The 10,123-nt window shown below is 40.9% G+C and overlaps 1 protein-coding gene across 1 annotated transcript in view; it reads left to right on the top strand.

Annotated features, from left to right (window-relative positions):
- KDM3A (lysine demethylase 3A) overlaps nucleotides 1–10,123 on the top strand; it is a 54,923-nt gene that overhangs the window by 23,700 nt on the left and 21,100 nt on the right. The window contains exons 10-16 of the mRNA XM_019526449.1: nucleotides 696–1,252; nucleotides 2,180–2,381; nucleotides 3,646–3,860; nucleotides 5,981–6,133; nucleotides 6,337–6,432; nucleotides 6,852–6,979; nucleotides 8,982–9,162. Coding sequence (XP_019381994.1) covers nucleotides 696–1,252; nucleotides 2,180–2,381; nucleotides 3,646–3,860; nucleotides 5,981–6,133; nucleotides 6,337–6,432; nucleotides 6,852–6,979; nucleotides 8,982–9,162 — 1,532 coding nt within the window. The remainder of the gene's footprint in view (nucleotides 1–695; nucleotides 1,253–2,179; nucleotides 2,382–3,645; nucleotides 3,861–5,980; nucleotides 6,134–6,336; nucleotides 6,433–6,851; nucleotides 6,980–8,981; nucleotides 9,163–10,123) is intronic.

The following is a 10,123-nucleotide window of genomic DNA, read 5'->3' as shown; positions in this document are numbered from 1 at the left end:
TCAGGGGGCAGCAGGGCAGGCCCTACGAGGAGAGGCTACGGGACCTGAACCTGTTCAGCCTCCACAAGAGAAGGCTGAGGGGGGATCTAGTGGCCTGTTACAAACTAGTCAGAGGGGACCAGCAGGCATTGGGGGAGTCCCTGTTCCCCTGAGCACTGCCAGGAGTGACTAGGAATAACGGTCACAAGCTGGCAGAGGGCAGATTTAGGCTAGATATCAGGAGGCGCTACTTCACTGTCAGGGCGGCTAGGGTCTGGAACCGACTTCCAAGAGAAGTGGTGCTGGCTCCTACCCTGGGGGCCTTTAAGAGAAGGCTAGATGAACACCTTGCTGGGGTTGTTTGACCCCAGTACTCTTTTCTGCCATGTCAGGGGGTCGGACTTGATGATCTGCTCGGGCCCCTTCCAACCCTACTAACTATGAAACTGGGTAGCAGCAGCAGCTAGGGAGCTGAGCCTGCTTGTTCTGTTCCTGCAGGGTCAGGTGCAGATCTTTCACTTGTGTCCATATCTGGCAGAAATTGTTCTTAGCATATTTCTTACATATACTGTGTATTAGAATTTTCAGCAGCTGTTTTGGGCATTGTGCGATTCTTTTGTGGAAGAAAATATGGTAGCTTAAGATGGCTGATATGGTCATTGATTTGACTTTTTTGGATATCTTACTATCTTAATATTGCATATTGTACATTTCAGCATCTGCAGACAAAGCCAACCAGAAGCACATCCTTCCAGTCTTAATACTAGTGTTAAAATGCCAAAAGAAGATCCAGCTGCCTTTCACACAGAGGTTCTGTCTAAAGAACAAACTAAAAATCTTAATGATCAGAATGGTATCCATACCACTTTGACGAACCCAGAATCTCCATCTTTGACCGACTCTCACAATGGCAAACCAAGTGACTTGAAAAGCAAATGTGAACCCTTTGTCAATCTGATGACAAATGCCCCAAAGGAGTGTGTTTCTGTAAAACCAACACAGCATCTTAATAGCTCTTCCAGGTCAACGTCAAGGACCAGTGGAACTTCTGAACTTCAGAAATTTTTTGATTGTAATCCCTCAACATCAGATGCCCATTCTGTCCCTTTTACTGAGCCTGGAGTTAAATTGCAAAACAGTTGCAAGGCAACCAAGGCAGAAAATTCTTCATCTGTATGTTCCGCAATTAAAGGAAACTGTAACGAATTTCTGTACGAGAGAAATGAAAATGAAGGGATTTCGAATGGAATCACCAGTAAAGTCCAGGATAATAGTAAGTATATCTAAGCTTAGGTATCAGCATAGATGTCTAATATTTAAAATTAGGCCTATCAGAAAAATGTGCTTTCTGGATAATGAATTACATGACAGCAATTTTTGTTTGACTTCTTGACTAAATGCCTGTTTCATTTTTGGAAGAGAAGATCAAATAATAAGATTAGGGTTCCCAAAAATTATTTTAAATAACACAATCTAGAAATTGAGTAAAGCTGTATCTGCATGTCTGTAGGAAAAAAGCTTGTCACCAGACTTGTATTCATAACTGGAACACAATTCTTTTTATATGCATAAGAAATAAGATTGGGAAGAAGGGTTGCAAAAGTTAAAATAGGCAAAACTAGGTCTTAGATCCTCCATAACACAGTGGGAACCAAGTTCTGCAGCAATACTACTAAATTCTGTGGAAACAAGTTCTAGGCTGCTCTGCAGCAAAGTGCTGAATTGTAGTATCTGAAGGGGTGTGTGTGTGTGCTGGTGGCAAGGAGAGGGAGGGCAGTAACAAAAATAGGCTGGCTCATATTGCTAAGAGGCATTTTCAGACTGAAATTAGCAGGTTGTGCTTTAATTAACCCTTTATGCAGTTAAGTACACTTTAAAAAAAAAAAAAAAGTCTGACATCCTGGGGCTTAGTTATTCAGGAAGGGGTAAATCGTATAGCTGTAGAAAAAGTGAGGTTCTGACGCTGCCAATAACTCTTCTAAAGACGCTTACGCTCTTTGATCAACTCTTGGACTCGATCATCCGTTGAGGTCCCTTTCAACCCTAGCTTCTATGAATTTATGAAACTCGGTGTAAAATTTTTGATGATTTTTCAACTCAAGTAGAGAATTTAGCAGAAATGTATAAGGCAGGCAAGCATGTGAACGCATTTTTTTTTTTAGTCATTCGGATTCACAATCTGCGCCTGCTTTTCCTGCAGTAATTGTTCGCAAGTCAATTTTGGCAGATGCTAGTAAAGTTAAGAAGCTGCAACAAAGTGGGGAAGCGTTTTTACAGGATGGGTCCTGCAATAACATTGCACCTCACTTGCATAAGTGCCGGGAATGTCGCCTGGACAGCTACCGGAAAAACAAAGAGCAAAGGGACTCCACTGTCTTCTGCAGATTCTTTCACTTCAGGAGGTGAGTTGAATTTTTATGTATATGTATGATGATGTTCTGCAAATGGTTTTTATGAGACTAGGGCTGATCTTGCAGGGTTGTAGGTTGTAGCTGTGTTGGTCTAAGGACATAGGCAGGCAAGGTTCTTTGGGTAGGTGTGATATCTTTTATTAGACCAACTAAATAGTTGGCAAAAGTTCTTTGTAAGCCTTCAGGCACAAACACCTTTTGTCAGGAGATCTCGGGGAAACCTTGGGATGGAGAATTCTCCCACTGTTACAAAGTATTGACTCTTTCTGGATGTGTAGTGGCAGAAATAGCCCTGACAGCTACAGGGGAGGGGCAACAGAAAGAGGAAGCAAGGGAGACGGGCAACATAACAGCAAAGGACTGTAAGAGCAATATTTTTTTAACTTGTGGTTTTATGTCTGAATGGCAGCTTTTTAATATGTTGCAACATTACCTGTCTAATGTGAGACCGTGGTAAAAAAATCAAACCATGCTTGCTTGTTTTGCCAATAATATCAGTTGTTTTAGAAGTCTTGTCAAGTAGACCTTTAAAAAAGAGGTCTTGTGCAGTCTTTCTGCACACATGGAAAAGTATTGTGGTGCTATGGAAAAGTGTGTTTCATAGGTAAAGCTTTTTTGGCAAGGGACTTGAGGGCAAGGATTTCCTCCATTGTACAAAATCTGCATTGGAAATTGTCACTTCACTTCAGAAGCAGCTATCTTGAACTGTTTCATATATGGGGCATATAAATTGTTTCAAAATAAGCAGTCTAATTTTCTTTTTTGTTGGTAGTTTTAACAGCATTTATTCTGAACTTCCTACAGGAAAATCTGAATAAAATATAAGTTGGAAAGTAAGGGTTAATTGTTTCTATTGGGCTTCTTTCAATGCAAGTTGTGATTACATTTCATTAGTTTAGGAATATTCTATTTTGTTTAGGTTAGATTTGAGTTAACAGTGCACAAATTCTGGCATTTAGTACAATGAACAGTCTCTTTTTCCTACAGCCTTAAAGGGTCATATTTTTGCAAACCTACTTGAGACCTGTTGCTTTTTATTCTTAAGATCCAAGCAAAAACTAATGTTCTGTATTTCTTTCCAAACTAGCAGGTTTAATTACACTAAACTGTTATAGCAGTGAGCAGTTGATACTGATTAATAGTAATCATTGAACTGCTTAGCATTGTTGGTTGATATGAACACACAAATTAACATGCTGATCAAAATGAATGGAAATGAACTAACAGAGCATGTGATTGTCTTCCCCTTCTCCAGGCTTCAGTTTAATAAACATGGTTTGTTACGTGAAGCAGGCTTCTTAACTCCCAACAAATATGACCCTGAGGCTATTGGCTTGTGGATGCCATTGGCAAAAAACGTTATGGGTCTAGATCTGGACACTGCAAAGTATGTTTTAGCCAACATTGGAGACCACTTCTGCCAGCTGGTGATATCTGAAAAGGAGTTCATGTCTACTATAGAACCACACAGTAAGAATAACTCTTTTGTAAAACAAAATAAAGGACTTCTAAAATAAATCTTTCCATCCTTCATGGAAAGGGATTGTGTGACTGGTATTGCTAGTAAGACTTAATACTTACTTTAATTCTCAGTGGAGGGAAGTAGTACTACTAGCCTTATGGATGCAACTATACAGTATTTATGAACCCTAATCATCATTCAGGCGTTCTAAATTCCCTTTGCTGAAAAGAAACAAAATGGTTCCTGCACTCTTACTCTGAATTGGTCTGACAACCCCTCCTGTTCCAGAGAGAGGCTTGAAGTGCAGAAGGTAAAAGGTGCTTTCCATGCTTTATATTTATCTGTTGCCTGTGTATTATCAGTCAGGCTTTCCAACTTAGTGATGAATAGCCATGCTCGACCTGCACGGCTGAATGGAGTGGTGTCCTTTTCTTGTGCATCAAGTCTGAATCTTGCTTTTTGAGTTCCATGCTGGCTACTTGACCTCAGCGGGGCAGGATCAAGTCCCCATAAAATAGTTTAAGTTTCAGTCGGGTTCACTGGCGTGACCTCCTGGGGGGTGTAGCAATGAAAAGAGAGTTTAAGTGATAACCTAGCCTGGAAATGTTTTTATTGCACCATCGGCATGCTTTTCAGTTTGAAAAAAGCAAAAACAAGGGGCTCCATTAGTTTCTACACAGTAGCTCTTCAGGGTAGAATTGCAGTTAAACTGCGTGTGTGCGCGGGGCAGTTCTTCCCCCTGTAGCTATCTTTGTGTAGTGAGAGGTATAGGAGAATGGTTGCCTGGCTTCTCTTGTATGTTTTATATATGGATGTCATCACCATATATGTGGTACTCTTAACAGCCATGCTTGTCCTCTGTCTACTAATCGGCCTCTCTAGGATTTATAGTTGTGTTCTAAAACTAGCATGGATTTGGACTTAAGGTGTGTTTTCAGTTTCTGAAGCAGGTCCTGTTTAGACTCTTTGAGGGTCTTATCTAAGCTCTTTAGGATCACGGCGTTATCCTGCACCTTTTGCAATCGATGAGACTTCTGGTATCAATTCCAGCAGTAACTACAGAAACATGACCTTCCAGGTTGAGAGACAGGAACCAAACTTTGTATTGATTCTTAAGTCTGTTGGCAATGGTTTAAAACTCCCCAGTTTGAGGTGCATGCAGAATGTGATGAAATGATGCGATTGAAAGTTGTCGTCTTTCTTTTGGAACTAGCTTCACAAATCACTTGTTTTGCTAAAAATTTATTACGCGTGTTGAAAACTCAAGCTGTTTTAAACCCAGTTGTGGGCTTATGAATTCTTCCTCAGGGATGTGAGAGAGTTTTGACAAGTGCCAATCCTTCCTATCCTGGACCTTTCTTTTTCAGGTCACTTATGTACAAGTATAATAATGCCATGGCAGCCATTTCTGTGCTCAGTCTCTTGTCATGAGATTTGCCATGCATAAGCATAGGTGACATTTACTTTCTTGCTCAAAGAGAGGAGTAGCTTAAAGGTATATTATGCCAAGTATCTGCAATGATCAGCAATTTTTGCAAATCACCTGCTTCAAGGTTGCATTGTGGGGGGGGGGAGTGTGTGTATGTTGTTGTTTTTCTTTAAATACCACTGACTTAATGGAATTAAATAAAAAGTGGGGAGGGAATCCTTTTAATTATTTGGTAGAGGCTGAGAGAAACTGCTTTGGATCCAGTGGCTTCCTAGTCTGACTTTGATTATAAAAAGAGACTTGGTGTTGAAACACTGAGTTAAAAGTTTTGTCTTACAGGAATTGGGCCTGCATGTTAAGAATCTTGAATTTATTCTCACATCCTAAAAATTGCAAGTGATTCAATTGGAATTCAGGCGTGACTAAAGCAAGGGGTACAACTTCATAACTAGGTACCCCGATACCTTCATAATACAGAGGTAGCCAGCAGCTAATACAGGGTGGCACAGAAGGATGGACAGAGATAGCTAGACACAGATAGGAAATTGAGACCGTGGATCCATTGATTGTCACTTGATATGACAGTGCTAGCTTGTGTTGCACTACTGAAATCAAGCATGGTCACAGTAACTAAACTATAGACAACTATTCCATTGTGTCTAACATACTAACTTATATTTTTACTATCACTTACCTCAGAGCAGGTAGCCTGGAAGCGTGCTGTCCGTGGGGTTCGAGAAATGTGTGATGTCTGTGACACAACAATATTCAACCTTCACTGGGTTTGTCCCAAGTGTGGTTTTGTAGTATGCGTGGATTGTTATCGGATGAAAAAGAAAAGCTTACATCAAGGTAACATTATTCTCTTTAAAGAAAACTTGTGTTTTGAACAGTTAAGTTTAATGGAAGAAGGAACTTAATGGAAATCATTTCATAAATGTGTAATCTGTATTTTACTGAAAGAAGAAATGGGGGTGTTGGTTTGGGGTAGGTGTGTGTGTGTGTTTGGACTTTTTCTTATTAAACAGTCAATCAACAAGTTAATTTGCTTTCAGATGGTGTATCTGAGACATTCAACTGGTTTAAATGTGTGAAGGGTCAGTTGCATGAACCGGAGAGTCTAATGCCTACACAGATAATTCCTGGAAAAGGTATTGTAATTATTTATGGAAGTGTGTGCAAGAATACTAAGCTTTCTGTTTGCAAATTATAGGGCCTGATTCAATGCCTGGGCAGTCAGACTTCATGAGCATTGAGTTTGGTCTTTAATAGATACTTGAATAATGTAGTGATTTGAGTAATACAGGCTGGTAAATGGTCAAAAACCATGTTTGCAGTCTGGCTGTACAATTTTTGTCTTGCATTTTATGCAGATAACTCCAGTTGTCATGTTAGTGTTTCTTTGGTAGTTTAAATAGAAGTTGTAAAACTAGAGCTATGCAGATAAATCTGTTCTGCAGATGCTTGTTTCTTCTTTATCTTTGAATTGTGGCATATGCAATATTGCTGAATTCTTGATATCATTTACACTTGCTTTAGCTATGAGTTCATTAATGATTTCTCATTTTAGCTCTCTATGATGTTGGTGACATTGTTCACTCTGTAAGAACAAAATGGGGAATAAAAGCAAATTGTCCTTGTGCAAATAAACAGTTCAAGGCACTATCAAAGCCGACCTTAAAGGAGGATGCAAAACAGGTACTGCTTCTGACTTTTTACAATTTTTTTTCCACTGTCTTCTGTAAAATATGGGCAAGACTGCAAAAGTGCTGTGTATTGGTCTAATGCTGTCCCCATTGAAGACAGTGGTTGATTTCTGTGTGGAGTGGAGTTAAGGCCAATAATGACCACTTCTGAAAATCCTTCTTGGCAATTTTGGCTTATGCATGTTTACTTTTTCTAGTTCAGCTTCCCTCCGTGTATGGACAGATGTATTTGGAACATTCTCAGTGTTGCACTAAACCCCAAGAGTCTAGACATGCATGCTACTTCAGACCAGTTTACCTTTCCTGGAATGTTTCAAAATCACACCAGGAAAATCTGATACTGTTTTGAGCCAGTCCTTGAACCAGTTCTGTTATGTCCAGACATAGAACATTACATACCTAATGTCTGGCCAATCATCCAGGTATCCCAAACTGCACTGTTTCTCACTGCCCCCCTGTCCCCCCATTCTGAAACCGATGCAGGACTGCTTTGGGATGCAGCTAGGACTCTGTTGCCCAAAGATCTGTTGCCCACAGAGACCACAGTCTGTAGGGGTGGGGAAGCAGAAAGCATCCGTGGCACTTTCACTGCCCTGTTGTGGGGGGTGGGTCCCAGGCTTATTTGGAAGGGGGGTGTAGCCAGGGGGAGGGGAGCTTTGTGGCCCCCTACTTGTGCTGGGTGGATGATTGTGCCTGTTAACATCTGTGGGGGGCTTGAACAAAGCTATTGTATAATGCACACTTCATAGAAGAGAATAAGCATGGAATTGGCAGCCAGGGTGAAGTGGAATAGCCTGTTAGGCTGCTTGCGGATATCTAAAAAAAACCCCAAACAAACCCCGAGCTTTACTGAAAGAAGCCGCATGTTACTTTGACCCAGCTCTGCAGTGTCTGTATAGATCAGGCGCTTCAGCAGGGCTTTTATGTAAAGCTGAGTCAATTGCCTATTAGATAAAAGTGCCAGAAAAGTCCCACTAAAGTGCCTGATTTATACAGACGTTGGGTGAGCTGGCCATCTAATACACTGCCTCTTCTGGGTATGCTCTGGGCTTGCTGCAGAAGTGCATCAAGTTTAAAATGCTAGTTTTTAATGTCTGCAAGCAACTTTTAATTGTTCCTTGCCTGCTGTGCTGCACTCTTGCAGCCAGCCCTGCCCTGCAGGTTGTACCCTGCATGCACATATCTCTGTGGCATTGCAAGGTACTTGAACAGCTTTCCAATGAGTCTTTTCTAAGCCTCAGGTTGAGGTGGAGACTGGGTAGTCCCAAAGTACCCAGTTCCACCCTCCCCATCCCCAAATGAAACTGCATGTGTTGTTGTCCTCCCCCACTTCCCCCAGACCTGGTCAGCCCATCGGTGACATTTTTGGAATGGTTCAAGTTACCTTTATCTGTATCCTCATTAATGACAGAAGACTGGCATGCAAAAAGGAATAAATGGTTCAGAATTCTTGAAAGCAGAATTCATGTGAAATTCCTAGAAAATAAAAACAAAAACAAAACTGTTTGCCTTGAGGATTCTAAAAATTGAGAAAAGAATAATATAAGGCAGTGTAGCTAATTTTAGTCTTAATGGCCACGACAGGAAAAATTGGCTGGTGGTGGTAGAGTGCATTTTGTTTACAGTAACCAGACTAAACTTTTAGTGAACATGAATGCTGTTTCTTTAACAAAAAGTAAATATAGCATTCATTTATGAATGACCAAAATCTGCAAACAAGTACCTTTTTTGGAATTCATAGTAGTCTAAAATAGTTGCTAAAAAAGATTAAAGGCAATAGATTGATCTTTAGTAGAAATCCGGTGTTTCATAAAAGCTGAAGTATGGGTGTTCTGGGGGTTTTGTGAACTGAATTGGGAAGTGTGGGGGTGTTTGTATTTTTTCCTTGCAAAAGAATTGGGAGCTGTAATTGTGCTTCTGTGTGTGGGTTCCTCCCCCTTCCTTCCTAAAGGAGGATGTCTCTTTTAATATAAGTCTTCACTTTTGTTTTGCAGAATTTAGTACCTGGAGAAAAATCCACCCATCTGCACAATTTTGTCTTAGGCCCACTCGGTACTAGCTGTGATTCTCCTATAAAACCAATGGTTGGAAGTAAACTAGTTTCTTCAGTTAATACTTCTTCCTTAAATTGGCTGACTGGCTTAACAAGTGGAAATGTGAATAAAGAAAACAAAGGTAAAGTTGTGGGGAAAAAAAAAAAGCCTTCCATTACTATCGGTAGTTAATGATCTAGTTAGTCCCATCAGCAGGGTTTACTAAAGCTGTCCCTACTTACTGGGGTAAGGGTTTCACAAGACCGGCCCTAACTAACAACTCATTGTCTTGTGGAGGTGTCCTTATTGCTTAGGCATATCTTGACAATTTTACTCAAGTCAGTTTTTGGAAATGTGATTTAGACTTCTACATCTTCTGGGCATTTTCAAAAACATTTTTTTTCTTGCACACTTCAGAAAACTATATGCTGTAAGCTACAGCTGTCCAGGAGGGGGAATCTAATTAAGTTTCTTTAAAACTTACTTAATTGGGCACAGTACATGAATTGCAGTTTTGAGGAAGAGAATAGCTTTTCCTTCCTTATCCCTCCTTCCCCAGGAAATACACATCTCAACCTTTTATGGACTCAAGGCACCTTTTAGACTCTAGTTACTCTGTAAGTTTGTGAACTGAGTGGCACCCAATTTCAAAGACCAATTTATATAATACAGTGCTTACCTTTTTGCAGAGCGGCTGGGGGATCAGTCAGGTAGGAACAAACCTGAGCCTGTGCTAAATTATTTCTGTCAAACCTCTTCAAAAGATCTAGTGGCACCCCAGAGTGCCACAGTACTCTGGTTGAGAATAAGTGGCCTACCATCATGAGCCCTGGGTTGCCCTGGAACTGGGAGCTGTGCCATGCTGCCTTGCCCTCTGGGACAGGGGCAGGAGTGGGAAGTAGGGAAGGAAGGGGAAACTTAGAAACCTTAGTTGCTAGTGCAGTCATGGAGAAGGCCAAGTGGGAGCCTAGGGGGTAAGGGAGGTGGGGATGTAGAGGCAAAACTGTAACCCCTTGTGGACTGCAGATTGCCTGTGGGCTGCCAGTTGGACAGCCATATCTTAGTGATAAGAAGCATAGTCAATTTTGCAAAGGTATTAAGTG

Source organism: Gavialis gangeticus, unplaced genomic scaffold (genome assembly GCF_001723915.1).
Source record: "Gavialis gangeticus isolate Ggan-Ray unplaced genomic scaffold, GavGan_comp1, whole genome shotgun sequence".
In the NCBI taxonomy this organism is placed as follows: domain Eukaryota; kingdom Metazoa; phylum Chordata; order Crocodylia; family Gavialidae; genus Gavialis; species Gavialis gangeticus.
The sequence above is the reverse complement of the archived record's forward strand: the minus strand, read 5'-3'. Positions and strand labels throughout refer to the sequence as shown.